This window comes from Anneissia japonica, unplaced genomic scaffold (genome assembly GCF_011630105.1).
Source record: "Anneissia japonica isolate Jap-2015-1 unplaced genomic scaffold, ASM1163010v1 scaffold287933_len91788_cov135, whole genome shotgun sequence".
Taxonomy (NCBI): Eukaryota; Metazoa; Echinodermata; class Crinoidea; order Comatulida; family Comatulidae; genus Anneissia; species Anneissia japonica.
Genome location: NW_022759220.1, coordinates 66969 through 83274, shown reverse-complemented (window position 1 = coordinate 83274; position 16306 = coordinate 66969). Strand labels below are relative to the sequence as shown.

General features: G+C 34.4%; 1 protein-coding gene across 1 annotated transcript; it reads left to right on the top strand.

Moving 5' to 3' along the window:
• Nucleotides 1-982: 982 nt before the first annotated feature.
• LOC117125583 lies at nt 983-16110 on the top strand. The gene is made up of 4 exons (XM_033272113.1): nt 983-1192; nt 7770-10314; nt 15429-15567; nt 16091-16110. The coding sequence occupies exons 1-4, from the start codon at nt 1176-1178 to the stop codon at nt 16108-16110; spliced, it is 2721 nt and encodes a 906-aa protein (XP_033128004.1). The 5' UTR covers nt 983-1175.
• The last annotated feature ends 196 nt before the right edge of the window (nt 16111-16306 follow it).

Genomic DNA, 16306 nt, shown 5'->3' with positions numbered 1-16306 from the left:
GTATACATGGTTTGGCCCCCACTACGATTATGTAACGAATTAGATATGGTTGTTGATCGACACGGATACTCAACTAGATGGCCTGATTCACTTAATGTTATACCATCAGTTTCAAACTATTCGCTATGGAAAGTTCCTTTAAAACTGTTAGGGCTAAAGTGTGGAACAATTTACCTTTTTCTATTAAACAATGTACTTGCATAAACAGTTTTAAATCACAATATAAAAAGCATTTCTTCAATGATTGATGGATTTTTTTTTCTAATTGTATACTGTAGGTCTTTTTATGGTTTTTCTGCTGTTTAATTGTCATTTTCTTGCATTTTAAAAAAATGAAAAATTAAAAAATTGTATAGGCCTTTTTATGGTTTTCTGCTGTTATGATTGTCTTTCTCTTTTTTCTTATATTTGATTGATGATAATTATTCTTTTTTCCCGATGTATATATTTATCTCATTTTATTTTATTTAAAAAAAAAAATTGTTATTGGGCTAATACAGGACCATTTGAAAACCAGTTCATTCTGAAATGTTATCTTTATTACATTGTATAAATAATAATTATCATAAATCTAGAAATGTCTGTAATTAGTAGTTGTAAAACGTTGAACTATTTTAAATTGTTATCAACGGTGGATTTCGGTCTCCCTCAGGCCACACTGACGTCAGCGGCCCGACCATATACAGTTCAGGTGAGGTATCAAAAATTGCTTAAGTTCCATAAGTTTATACTATTCAAGGAAATTCCTATTCAATGCTTGATTATATTACTGTAGTTTACGCTGCGTATAGTTTAATGTATTCTATTATGAAATCCCAAATTCTTTACTTGTGTGAATGTGCTTAAGGGAATGTCACCTCCAGTTAAGTGGTACGGTCGAATAGGTATGAGGCGATTCAGCGGTCACTTCACTGTATACATGTGAGAAATTCGATATCCCTTGTGACTTCCGGGCTATTGACAGTCGCATTAATATCGAGTGTCGATTTACACCAAATTCCTATATCACGTAACGTGGTTTATCGTTTTGTGGATTTTAGGGTATTCCCCGCATTTCAACGGCATTAAATGCACAATACCATTCCATTGATTTTCAGTTTGCACAAAACAAAAATAGAAATCTTCACCGGATTGTACCGTAGTAAAATCAAGACGTTAGATCTTCAAACGACCACATGTTTCCTCTAACAAGGTAGGTAATTTTTTTTAAAAATCAAACAAGAGGTTTCCCCTTTTCTCCCCTTTTTAAATTTCACTTTCGTGCAAGTAGTATTGCTATGGGGTAGGACTATGGGGATATAAAGCATACAAAACATTAGGATTTTATTTCACAAAAATAAAGGTTATTTACTTAATTTATCATTATCATGATGCCATGGCGTTATTGTGTCAACGTTCATTTATTCATTCAGTATTTATTCCCATTTTTTTCTTTCTTATACATACGTAACATCGGTGTTCGTAAACGTGTGGTATCATTACTTAAATAAGTCGAAATAGATAGACCTATCCGTGTCAAAAGCTGTAAAGTTATTGTTTAATAACGGCTATATAAACTTAAATTAAACAACTATAATTTTGGTAAAAAAGTGTAATACATCCAAGTATTGAGATACACGCCATCGTGTTGGGATTTAGTATTTCGACGTTAATTATGTCATCATCAGGAATAATTTTGGTATTCTTATTATAGTAAAAATTGTGCACATTTGCGTTTGTAAAAATGTTAGCGGCCTGCGAAGCAATTTAATTTGGCCCGTGAAGAAAAACAAAATAATGAAAAAAAAAATATCTAAAACATAGTTCGATGAATGCTTTTTTAATATAGTAAAGACAAAAATGCAATCCCTGGGTAATGTGCACAGGGCGGCTTGAAAATGAGCAAGATGATATACCGTATACCATAAGCCATAAATAGAATAAATATCGCCAAAAAATGATCACTGGGTAATCTTCGTGGTCCTTTACTATGTGCTTCAAACATTCGTATAACGAATTCTTTCAACTCGGCTGAGATTATTTTTGGCCCGCCAGATCAACTCAACCCGTCGAACAAATTAAGAACCAGCAGCTTAAAAGGTTTACACTCTTCAAATTTTAACAACGTACACAGGGCCTACATTGATTCCACAATAAACTTAGCCTCTGATACGGTAACCGTTGCACAATAAAATTGATGGAATGTTTACCGAGAAAGTTACTGTCTCTTATACACATCTAGATGTGTATAAGAGACAGATATTATATAGAATGATTCAAATAATTATTAGATCTTTCTCTAGATATAAAAATTTAGTTTTTGTTCAAAATAACTGACTAGAACAATATCGGGTTTTATTATGATTTCACATGCTTTTCATAAACCAAATAAGAAATGAAAATGTAGTAGAAATTTTAAAACATACATGAAATTCTATACCGATTTTTTTTTTTCATTTATCAGAATACAATTAATGTTTATTGAGCAGTTTATTGCATGGCCCTTATTGTATAGGCTATGTACAATAGACAATTTAGTCGTAAGTTATACGCGTTGCCATAGTGAAAATCAATTGCTATTTATGTTGGGAGTAACGTATACCAGAGCTTCTCTGTGCCCCGTGGTACAACTTTCGATTACTAGCAGCATGTATTCTGTCTCTTATACACATCTAGATGTGTATAAGAGACAGGATCTAATGTTAAACCCTGTAAATGGAAATATATATAAAAAAATACCAAGATTGGTATTCTTATTAGTTCTGTTAAATTTAACATTGCAGCCCACGGGAAGTAAATACTTTATCATATAGATATGTTAAAAGATTAAAGAACTGCATTTAGGATTTTTTGAAAATGTATTAATTGAACTATGATTTAATTATTTCTTTCATTAATTTGTTTTTCTTCATGAAAAACAAATCAGGCCAAATTGCATTCGTAAGCCTCTTATTTTACATGATAATAAAAAGCTAATGAACCAAAGAACATGTCGACTGTCCTGCAAATAGTCCAAGTCATACAGGACTCAATATGCCGCCATGTTCTGTCTCTGTGTTTACGCGATCAGATGTATAACGAATTCTTTCAACTCGGCTGAGATTATTTTTGGCCCGTCAGATCAACTCAACCCGTCGAACAAATTAAGAACCAGCAGCTTAAAAGGTTTACACTCTTCAAATTTTAACAACGTACACAGGGCCTACATTGATTCCACAATAAACTTGGCCTCTGATACGGTAACCGTTGAACAATAAAATTGATGTAATGTTTACCGAGAAAGTTACGAAATGTACAAACAATTTTGTGTTTACTCGGTTTTGGTCCGAAAATACGCACTTGAAACAGAGCACAAGTGAACAGACAGAATTCATGACAGTCATTCGTAATTGTTGTTGTTCTTTCCACTCGCTTTGAAAAGTGGGGTTTAAAATAATTGAAGATTGGTGAAAAGTGGAGGTGGGGGTACAATTGATATGATTTTTTGGCTGTTTACTTACGTTTACATTTTAGCTGCTGCTTATCAAATTTGAATCTCTACTATGATCCAGCCAATGTGTCCCGCACGCAGCATTGTTGTTTTTCAGTACCGGTATTTTGCCTTTTATTTTAATTTAATTAAATATAAGATGTGTATAAAAATTATGATTAGGGCATCTCTAGATCTGTCTCTTATACACATCTAGATGTGGATTCAAATAATTATTAGATCTTTCTCTAGATATAAAAATCTAGTTTTTGTTCAAAATAACTGACTAGAACAATATCGGGTTTTATTATGATTTCACATGCTTTTCATAAACCAAATAAGAAATGAAAATATAGTAGAAATTTTAAAACATACATGAAATTCTATACCGATTTTTTTTTTCATTTATCAGAATACAATTAATGTTTATTGAGCAGTTTATTGCATGGCCCTTATTGTATAGGCTATGTACAATAGACAATTTAGTTGTAAGTTATACGCGTTGCCATAGTGAAAATCAATTGCTATTTATGTTGGGAGTAACATATACCAGAGCTTCTCTGTGCCCCGTTGCACAACTTTCGATTACTAGCAGCATGTATTGATTGGACTAGGAGAGGAACGTCTTAATGTATATGTTAAAAGGCAAAATACTAAAAAAACAACAATGCTGTGGAGAAATAATGGCTGGCTCTGGGCAGAGACACAAAATTGATAAACAGCAACTAAAAAGTAAAAGTAAATAAACAGTCAGAAATAAAACCAGTCAGGGGTGGACGCAGTGGTGTTTTTCTAGTGGCCCGGGCAACATCTTGATTTCATATCGAAAAAAATATATATTAATTAAACAATATAACATTAAAATATTATAATTTCATTATAATATTATTCGCGGTTTTACCTTGTATCGTTTACGGCAGGGGTGGCGCCAGGACCTGCTCGAAGGAGGGGCTAAAGGCCCCGACGGGGGGGGGGGCTAGTGGAGCGAATTGAGTGTCACTTGGCTGGGGGCCACGGGCACGCACAGGGCCTCCCGTGGGGGTCCAGGGGGCTTCGGCCCCTGGAAGCCACGGATAGTTGATGAATTATGGCTAATTTTTATTACCTTTTTGATATCTAAATGAGCATTTGTCATAACAGAACGCATATTATTTTTAATTAGTCTCATTGAATTATTATTATTATTATTATTATTATTATAATTATTGTTATTATTATTATTGTTATTGTGGTTGTTTTTGTGATGAAAAGTTAACACAAACGATATGGTGGCTAAACGAATATCACATGTAAATATTTTTTTAAATTTGGTTTTTCCCTGACAAAATTTATCGTCTTCCCCGACGGGGGGCTATAGCCCCCAGCCCCCTCTGGCGCCACCCCTGGTTTACGGCCAAGTTGACGCTAGTAGGGCCTACGTTCAATAAGCCTGTTTTATTATCAGGTCTCTTATTATAGGCCAGACAAGGCCTAGTTTGGTAAAGGTTTTATAAAAACAAAGACGTTAAATAAAAAATAGTTACGTAATAATAATATAATTAAAAAAATGAAGTGGGTGGGGGGGGGGGGCTTGAATCCACCTCTGCTCAAAACATTCTTTATCCAGAATAGTCCTAATAACGAAAACATGGACATGAAAAACCAGATCACATCCTAAAAACAAGCAGCAGTCACTAAGACATACATCAGGAGCCGCCGACTCGATGGAGTTTAATGTCATACCCAGGGAAGGGCACAGATCTATTTTGAAAGGTGGAGGGGGAGGCCATTTTGTGAGTCGACACCCACCTTAGCCCCACAATAGTTGGAGCTGAGGTGAGAAAATTTGAGGAAATACTACCTCTAAATGGCCAGAAATGACACTTTTAGTAAAATTCATCATCATCCCATCACCATTAGTCAAAATGAAGCGCCAAAAAAAAAAATTCTCATGATCTTTTATCAGGGATTTTTGACAACCATAGAGATCTTATTAATGTGTGTGTGATATACCATAGAAAAAAAAGCTTAAAAACATTGTCTTTGAGTACATTACATAGGCCTACTTCAAAAACGTAATTTCACAACCACCTCAGCCCCACCATGGCTGGGGCTGAGGTGAGAAAATCTGAGGAAATAGTACCTCTCGAGATGGCCGGAAATGACACTTTTATATAGTAAAATTCATCATCATCACATTACCATTATAGTCAAAATGAAACACCAACAAATTAAAATAAGAAATGGGGATGATCTTATAGTTTTGAAAATTTGACCGACAGGATGACAAAAGGGTTTTTTTTTGGAAAAATCACTGAAATTAACGATTGCTGGACTCGTCTTTTTGTTACTGTTACTTTCGTTGTTTCCTAAAAATTCTGTGGCAACAATTACAAAACCAATGCATTGTGATACTTGAAGTAAAAACTCCGATAAAGTCAAATATGGCAATTATATTTTTCTCCTGATGTAGATTTGTTTTTTTTTTTTATTGGTAAGCCGTAATAGATCGATATTTTTCTGAACAAAGTGTGTTCTTTGGCAAAAACTGATCCTGAGCTAAAATGAAACGCTGACAAAACTAAATACAATTTTTTTACATGCGTTGAGAACGAAGGAATTAAAACCAAAATAATCAATATCAATGAATGCAATGGGTAACAGTTACAGAAAAGTAAAATGAAATGGTGTCGATATAAATAGAGCATTAGCTTTTCTTGAAGATGGTATTGGAAAACTAAAGGTTTGGATGCACAATAATAAATTAAAATTAAATGATTCAAAAACTGAAATGATAATTTTTTCACCCCCCACCCCAGATTTAATTTCAACCTTCACAACATCAAGGCTTGAGATAGGTGAAGCGGTAATACACCAAACTAAAGTTGTTAAGAATATCGGCGTTTTTCTGGATGAACACTTAAAAATGAACAAACAAGTGTCAAAAGTTAAACAGGCTGCTAAGTTTTACTTAGATTTATACCGTATTAGAAATTCTATCGATAGATGTACATGTATTAATACTGTTCCATTTTTAGTCCTTAGCCGTATTGATTATAGTAATACGTTATTTGGAGGTATTTCTTTTGCCAATTTTAGGTCCCTACAATTGTTACAAAACCGGGCTGCAAGTTTAATTTTTCAAGTACCAAGCCGTACTAACGCCTCCACTTTAATTCGTAAACTTAACTGGCTACGTGTGAATGACCGGGTGAGGTATGGGATTTTCATCGAGGTGTATAACTGCGTTAACAAGCGCACCCCTGTTTACTTGCAAGATTTGATTATTAAATACCAGCCTGACAGGATTGGCCTCAGGTCTGCTATGGACACCCTTAGACTGAAGATTCCATTTACGAGAACCAAGGCTGGTGGCAGTACTTTTCTGTCCTAGGACCCCAGTATTGGAATGAAATGCACCTTTTCATCCGTAAATAATCTTCACCAACATTTTTAAGAGCCAACTCAAGAGTTTTTCCTTGAAAAATGAGGACAATAATATGATTTTTCCTAGGTCCCAAATGTCTACCGCAGACCCAGTTTATCATTGCTGTTTAATTTTCTTTCTGACTGATTTTGATGATTGTTTGATGATGTATTTTGATGGTGTGATGTTAGGCGCATTGTAGAAAGTACTATATAAATGAAATAAAAAGAGCGGCCTCAAAGTAAAGGCGCCGCAAGCAGAGTTAATTCTGGAAAAAATAAACCTCAAGTCTTGTGGATATTGACCTTTAGGTCCCAAAAGACGACGATTTTACCTAATTCGGGTGAATTGTAAACAGGCCTGGCAGAAATACAAATGCAGCATCATTGACTTCCAACCTACTAGTAAACTTTCCTTGGTGGGTTGTTTAATGTTTCAGGTGATCAACACGATCAATATTCTTGAAGAGAGTCTAATAATGTAGGTTGTCGGGATTTTTCTACGATTGGTTATCCAGATTGTGTGAGGAACTAATTCGAAAATGGATCTTGCTTATTGCTAGATCAGCATAATTATATTATACTCTAGTATGGGTCGTGCGTCGGAAGTTTCAGGAATCATTACAAAAAGTGAGCAATCATTTGAAACAGTAAATATCTCTAGAAAGATCAATATATACATAGTTACAATCACAAAAATGTGACAGTTTTTTCACATTCGAATTGCTTCTCCTCTAATTTCTATACAATGTACATTTATTCTATATTCGTTCTCAAATAGAGCCCAGAATAAGAAAATAAGACAATGGAAAATTTAAAAAAAAGTTTTACCTTGGGATGAATGCGTCATAAAAAATTTAAAAAAAACAATACACTTGTTTTAGTTAATACACCTCTTTTTTTTATTATTTTGTAGCAGAATAAAGACGTTTCAGAGCCAACATCTTTGGTTGGTGATCTTCATTGCTCTTGTTGTTCCTGAAGTACCACCATCGACAGCTCAAGATTTGATGACGTCTAATCAGTGCTTTGGAATATCCAGAGGTAAACAGTTTACCATAGCATTCATCGAAAACACAAATCAAAATTCTGCAAGTAGACGACTCTTCATTTTAGTGGTAGCATTTAGTGACCAAAAAACTGAAGTCACCATTAGCAGCAAGCACCAAGAAGCTGGCAAGCCATTCCAAGAGTCTTTCGTGATTGAGGCTCGTGGTTTTAAGCGAACAAACATTCCTTCTGCATATATGATGTCTGGTACAGGGAGAAGCTTAAAAGCAATCAAGGTTTCAGCCTCTAGCGACGTGTCTGTCTACGGTCTAATGTATCAAGATTTTACAACGGACGGCTATCTCGGCATACCAACAAACAATCTCGGTACTCAGTACGTAGTGGTGACGTTTCGTAGAGCATCACAATTTGCAATAATTGGGACTCAGGATTCTACGACAGTTCATGTTACCTTACGCGACACCGTTTCGTTTGGAGATCAAACCTACAATCAAGGTGACGTGTTGACGTTTATGGTGAATGAGTTAGAAGTGGTTCAGATCCGGAGTACAAATGACTTAACGGGAAGCATTGTTCAAAGTGACAAGCCTGTGGCAGTATTTAGCGGCAACGAGTGCGTAAATACACCAGGTTCAGCCTGTGACACACTGACTGAGCAGTTGGTACCCATTAATAGTTGGGGACAGAAACACATATACACTTCATCTCAAAACAGCGACAGTAATATTTATCGAATTATTGCCTTTTTCAGTGGTACAAACGTTACCATTCCTGGAGTTCCAAATCAGCTTCTAGACTCAGGTGAATTTTGGGAAGGAAGTTTGCATAGTTCAGGTCTCGTTTCGTCAAGCAAACCTACACTGATGATGCAGCTGTTAGCGTCTGTCAACGGTCGAACAGTTGACCCTTCTTTGATACATATTCCATCTGAGGAACAATTTGGATATGTGTTTGGGTTCACAACTCCTCCACATTCGGGAGGGGACTCTGGAGGTTATTTTAATTTTATCAACATTGTCACCAAAAGAGACGCTCGTCAGACAGTGCATCTTAATGGTTTCCCAATCAATGCTACAGATATTCGCGAAAGTAATGTCTCCGGTACCATATATTCATTAATTACCGTACAGCTACCTAAAGGAGAAGGAGTTTACTATGTTGAACAAACTGATCCACTTTCATCACCATTATCTGTCATTGTCTATGGATACGAAAATTCTGAATCATATGGGTATGCAGCTGGGTTGTCTCTTCCAAACAATAAACAGCTCCTGAGTTTCACACCATACTATTTCCGAGAGCTTGGTGGAGAAATTCTTACAATTACTGTGCCCTGTCTTGAAACGAACACCATAGCTTATCAAAGTGCAATGTGCAAATTTAACACTGGTATTGGGGATGTCCTTGTGTTCGCAGACCGCGTTGATCCCTATATTGTCAGCTGCATCACTCCGACTTTCTACAAGAATGGACTTACGAACGTGTCTGTCTCACTTGATGATGGCAACACATTCCCGTACACTGGCATTGTCTACGTAGCATCGCAAGAAGACTTGGAGCCTCTTCTGACTGTTACACAGGCAAATTGGGAAGAAAGAGGCGAGATTATCGATCTCACAGTGCACGATCCCATTATTTTATCATGGGATCCTGAAATCATGGGTGAAGACGTAATGGAAGTTGATGTCATGATACAATACTCGGACATTAACAACAACGGCTTTCCAGTTTTGATGGAAGATATCACTGTTATAAAAATGGCCCCAAACAACGGTAGCGTCATCATCTCTACAGCTCTTCTAATTTCACGTCTTGGTAATGCAATAAAAAGGGGATTAGACTTGTCGAGTGCAGCATTTCACATAAAACGTGTCGAGAAAGAACGTGTCGGGAAATCTATCTTACGCGGCGTCACTTGGTTGGTGAAAAGATATACGAGACACCTACTAATTAAATTAGTTAGTCATGTTCTTTGTATAGCTTCCACCAAGATACTAAGTGTTCCAAATGACGTTCCCGCCTGTCCATGTACTTCAACTCAGGCTAATGCGGATTCTAACTTCGTAAATGCAAATTTTCTGAATTTTTTCTTTCATAAAGGAGCTGAGGACTGCTTCAGATCAACAACATCAACCCAAGCAGGCTCTGGCCAACAGTGCTGTTATGGAAAAGATGGTAACATCTTAGTCGGACCCCCGGGTGGAGGAACTGCTGACAGATACAGTCCAGCGGATCATTTCTGGCTCCATCAAGCGTATGATGTGCTTCCGTATATTGCCTGCTGCAAATTATCAAACAACTGCGACAAATACTATAAAAAACGGCCATCAGATGATTGCTCGGATTATGATCCACCTAGACCAGCAGCAGGTACGGGAGACCCTCACGTAACAACTCTTGATGGTAAGAAAGTCACTTTCAACGGAGCTGGGGAATTCCTGATGGCGTCTGTATAGCCACGTATCATAGATATTTGGAATCGTTTAGTCTAATCTGCATTTATAAATTTAAAGTATTTTGTAGCAATTATAATAGTAATTTCATACCGACAAACTTTGTCAGTATAAAATGGACTGTAAAGTGAAAGATATTTTTCTAAACGTTTTATCCATATTTGATGAGCAAATTTACAATTACGCTATGACAAAAAAATACGTTTCTCATCCCCAGTTATTGCAGTTATACTATAAAAATACATTTGTAGCAATTATTCTATGATTTATTCTGTATTGGAGCCACTGTAGATTTGTTTGCCCTAAACATTTAAAAGGCAGGATATACATGCGTTTCAATTCCTCGATTGTCCTGTTTATCTTGATTTTTTCTTTCCATTTTATCATGCTTTTTTGGAATAATAAAGTCTGAAGAAACAATTTTGTTATAAAAATGCTTTCATTCCTTACATTTGATATCATATTGTTTCTTAAACTGTTTCCATATCATCAAGGCATTTTTATCTGTCTTAGTAAGTCGTTTATGTAAACTACACCCTTTTCATACCAACTCTTGCAAATCACCACTTTATCATCTTTTGTTATATTACTATTTCCCCATAGACCCGTACTTAAGATATCTGTACTGTTTAACGGATATTTTTTTTTTCTATTTAATTCGCACCAAGCCATAGCTTCATTCCAGAAAGTATATTTTTTAGTAGTTAAAATCATATGTGTACGTTAATATACCACACATTTTGGGAACAAAAAAAATCGGTCAAAATATTCCTTTTTCCAGATGATGTCAGATACCTTCTGATCCACGAAATTTTCAATGCTTAAAAACGCTCTTTTATTGGAACTGTATTAATAATTACCACCTTTATTTTTGATTTTACATATTTGTTTTCTATTTATTTTTCGGATGATTTCCAAATAAATTTAAAAAGCAGGGTATTAAGCTCAGTATTGAATGATTTACAGGGATTTGCAATGGTTAAAATTAAGCGATTTATCTTTGGAAGAATTAATGATTTCACAATGGTCTCAGAGGAGTTAAATATCTTTTTGACCACTGTGCTAAAGATTTTCGTATGGATAAAAGGCAATTATTATAAGGTTAGGCGAAATCAGTACAAACATTAATGCCAAGTAAATTAAATTTTCCATCATCTGGCCGTTGAAAACCCTTTTCTTCGCACAAGTTTATTTGACATTTATTCCTACTTCCAATCCAGACAGCACATGGTTTATTGATAATTAACCTTATTTAACAAAGAGATCTTATGACATCAGTCCACTTGATTAAATAACTCCACCATATTCCCTTCAGATCCGTATAGGTGTAAAGTAGCCTCAGCAGCATCTTTTCAATTGATCTTATGTTTGCTAGTAATACCTCTTTGCATAAAAGAAATAAGTATGATGAGAGTGTTCGCTTGGCGACATCCTGTATTTACATTTTAAAAAAAGGGTGATGGATAACCATTGAAGAGAACTTGATTGACAATTTTATACATTTTCTTTTTACAATCTGGCGAGTCGAATGGCCTAGCGGTTAGAAGGGCAAAGTAGCAAATCGCCTGCACATGATTGCTGGTCAGCACCACCCCTCCCCCGCCAACAGATCACTATATGATAATTTAAATGCGTGTGTATATACACAGAATTGCAAAAAATCCGAACGAATATAAATATTCATTGGATGGTGAGGGGAGAATTTGTCCTCAATCAACTCTTGTCTTTAGTATTTTTTACACTTCGGCAAAAATTTCTTGTCTGCAATATCGCCAACCAATTGAATAAGCCAAATATTGTATTCAACAGATAATTAAAGATGATTAGTAGGCATACTGTCAAAATTGTATAAGGCCGTAACTTACGCTTCATTTTAACTTTAACATTATCAGTTTATTAGTTATGGTTTCCAAAGTGAGGTACATTTAGTGACAAAACAGCCTACTGTTGGATCCCCTGATTATTTCAAATGAGGAGCACATTGTTTCAAATGAGTAGTGTTTCAAGTGGTGGGTAGTAGCGCACTGTTTTAAAGGCACAATTTTTAAATAGGTAGCATACTGTTTCAGGTGGATAGCTCTCTGTTTCGAATGGATATCACAATGTTTCAAATGGATAGCACACAATGTTTCAAATGGAAAGTGTTTCAAGTGGTGGGTAGCGAACTGTTTTAAATGAGTAGCACATTGTTTTCAAAGGACAGCACAATTTATCAAATAGCACTCAGTGTTTCAAATGGGTAGCACACGTTTCTAATGGATAACATTCGTTTCAAATAGGTAGCACAATGCTTCAAAAGAATAACACAATGATACAAATGGATAGCACACTGTTTAAATTGAGAGCACTCGTTACAAACGGGTAGCACAGTGTACCAAATGGGTATCACGATGTTTCAAATGTATAACACAGTGTTTAAACTGATATCACTGTGTTTCAAATGGGAGCACAATGTTTCCAATTGGTAGCACATTCTTTCAAATTGGTAGCACGGTGTTTTAAATAGGTAGCACTGTGTTTCGAATGGGTAGCACAGTATTTAAAATGGGTAACACATATTTCAAATGGGTAGCACAGTGTTTCAAATTGATTGCACAATGTTTTAATTCGGTAGCATACGACTTCATTACCTCAACTTGAAATCACACTAGATAACTAGGTAGTTTTCACCGCAGAACATTAACCTTAACTTTAACGTCAGTACCTGCCATGCAACGCGATTGATCCTTCCTTTTTTAAACAAATTGAAATAGGCATGTGCAAACCCGTAATTAACGTACGTCGAGCACTTAAGTTCATGGAAAACGTACTCAGCAACGCAAGATGAATTAATTATGACGTCATCCGTTAACGTTAATGCTAACGTCGTACGGCGAAAACTACCTATTCTTACTGTTGCGACGTTATTTCAATTAAAGAACATACTACTGTATTTCAATTTGAGCACACTATTAAAAAGATGATCGCTTATCTTACCTTAGTGTTTGATTTTGGGAGGTTTAATTTATTTTGTGTTGATGAAAATGTCAAATTAAGAAAATAAGCCTATTGTCTTTTATGAAAAGAAACTGAGCCTGTCTTGCCCATTGATGATAAAATGCATTTAAAAATTGATTTATGTGTGGCTTATTTATGCAAATTTTGTGTTTAAAATTGTATGGTCTCTCAACGTTAACTAGCATTTTGTACTTTTGTTTCCTGTCCCATGTCCCGAGAAACTGAAAAGATCTTTTCGAGTTATATATTGATTTCTCTTTTAATACATGGTTTATCGTGTATTTACTGGCTATCCATGTTGACCCGAATGTTGTAATTCTATAGCATTACAGTATTTTTGTTTATGTTTGATATTAATATCATAGAGAAAAAAAAAACTGGAATAAAATTTAAAGCCAATCAATACTATTGCTATTTCTTTTCATTAGCAGAGAAAAACATTGTTGGTGTTTTCCTATATTTTTTCACTGTTTCTTCGCCCAACACTGTCACTTTCTACAGTTGAATCTGTTTCAAATTTTGTCCAATCATAGACCATAATACATGGGGGATCGCTAAAAAAAAACCGGTACTTCTCTAAAATACAAGTGAAAAAAATTTAAGTGCTGCACAATTTCTAATTGTATCAGTCGCAATACATTTTCATCGAATAGCATGGCCTCTATCGAGTAATTATCTAAAAACTAGTTTTTAACTTCTTTTCGAAATACGCCTTGAGCACCAATTTTTGGTGGTGATGTTTGCGCTTTAAAAATCGTTATTATTATTATTATTATTATTATTATTATTATTATGTTAAAACTTTTTAAATTAGTGCGTCTTTAACTTCCATCTGTAAAGAGTCCCATATCCTACAGAATATTGTTGGAATACAATATTTTGCGCTGTCAGTTCTGGATTTCAGTCTCTTACATGAGATTTTTCGCAGTATCGTAGATTTACACTCAATAGGCTATTAAAGTACTCATTATTTTGATACAATAGCTTGCAAACAAAAAGAAATGTGGAAAGATTACGTTGGTTCTGCGTCGACTTCATATTCAGCTTTAATAAACGTTCATTGTATGATTCTTCAAACCGTTTATATTAATCAGATTTATCAATTTTTCACTTATTATATACACAATAATACAAAAAATATAATATTCGGGTTTATAACGGCTACCGCTCAAGGGGCGGAATTATCAATTTACTTAAATAAATCAATTCAATTTACTTAAAAAAGAATGAACTTAAATCTATAAATACCAGGCCATGTCTTTTAAGTTACAGAAATGTGATATGGTTCAATTTGATGTGATGTTTTGCAAGCGTTTATGAAGTTTTGTTTAATACTACTACTGTTTTAGTAGTAGTAACTATAGAATAATGATGATGATGACGATGGTGAGGATGATACCGATGATGATACCGATGATGATGATAAGATAACGGCAATGATACCTAAAAACATTTCTATTTAACAACGCAGAATACACCTGAGATGTTTCGAATTTTATTTATTTATTATATATGGGGAACACAAAATTGAGAATTACCAAATCAAAAGCGGACCGGACGAAAGGCAAATATTTCTATCCTAAAAAAACCACCCTCCCCCCACAAAAAAAAAAAAAAAAATTAAATGTACAATCGTTTTGTTCTGTAGGATTTATTTTCCATACAATCAAAATTTGCATTCACACAAATAGATATAATGTAAAAAAAACGTTAATGACACAGATGAGCAGTTAGAAATAGAAGATGAAAAGCAACTGGAAATGAAATGGGCCTAGCCTATTAGTAGCTGGTTTTTAGTACAATTAGGGCCTTGCGCTATGCTAGGGGCCTAGCTACTACTAGCTACCTACTACTACTACTACTATTATTATTATTATTATTATTATTATTATTATTATTATTATTATTATTATTATTATTATTATTATTATTATTATTATTATTATTATTATAATAACAATAATAATAATAATAATTATTATTATCTATACATTTTCAATAAAATGGTAATATACAACAATACAAATACATTGTTGACAAATTAATAATAATAGTTATGTCATGGCTAAACCAAATGTTAACCTCTCTCACTATTATTTCTCTGTTAATTCTAGAACTTTAACAAAGACATGATGTTAGCAGATGTAATCATCACATTCTGCGAGGAAGCCGGAGACATACTACAAAACTTAAGTATGCTTACAGATGACAGTAGGGTAATCAAAATGCGATACTCTTATTCAGAAGAGCAAGGTATGTTCATGTTTTTTTATCTCTTTAAAATTGTCAGTTGAGTGGTTTTTTCATGACAGGGCAGCATACTACGCCCTTAAGCAAATAATAAAGATTATATTTTAAAGTATTAATTGTTATGTAGTATATATCTATACTGTAAATAATTAAAGATTATATTGTAAACCATTAATTGTATAGTTTATATATAAATGCAGTAAAAGATTAGTGCAAGATCCTGATATCTAAACCCTTATCTTGAAGTTGATTTTGAGCCTTGTTTGAGTTGACTTCCTTTTCATTTTACAGTCCTTTCGACTGTAAAATTTTCTTATGTATTTTATGATGCCGCCGCCACCACTGTCACTGTTCGCATATTTTGAAACAAATTTGAATCTAAATAAATTTGCTTCAGCTGTATATAATATAATAGTATACTTATATTATTTTGAATATTATTATTATATGTCGTCTTTGTACAGAAAACGATTAATTTAGGATTTACAAAGTAGTAATATATTCCCATTACAATTTGTCATTGCAGATGGATATGGAGACGACTGATTCAACAATAGATCGTAGGACCAGGTGGACCCATACCAAAGACCTAGACTAGGGACTAGCCTAACTACACGTGGCCCTGACACGACAAAACAACTCATAAGTTGATGTTTTGAGTATACTTCCATCTTATTTAAATCAAAAATATACTAAATACAGTTGATTTTTTAAAGATACATCTATTGAAAATGTGAATTTT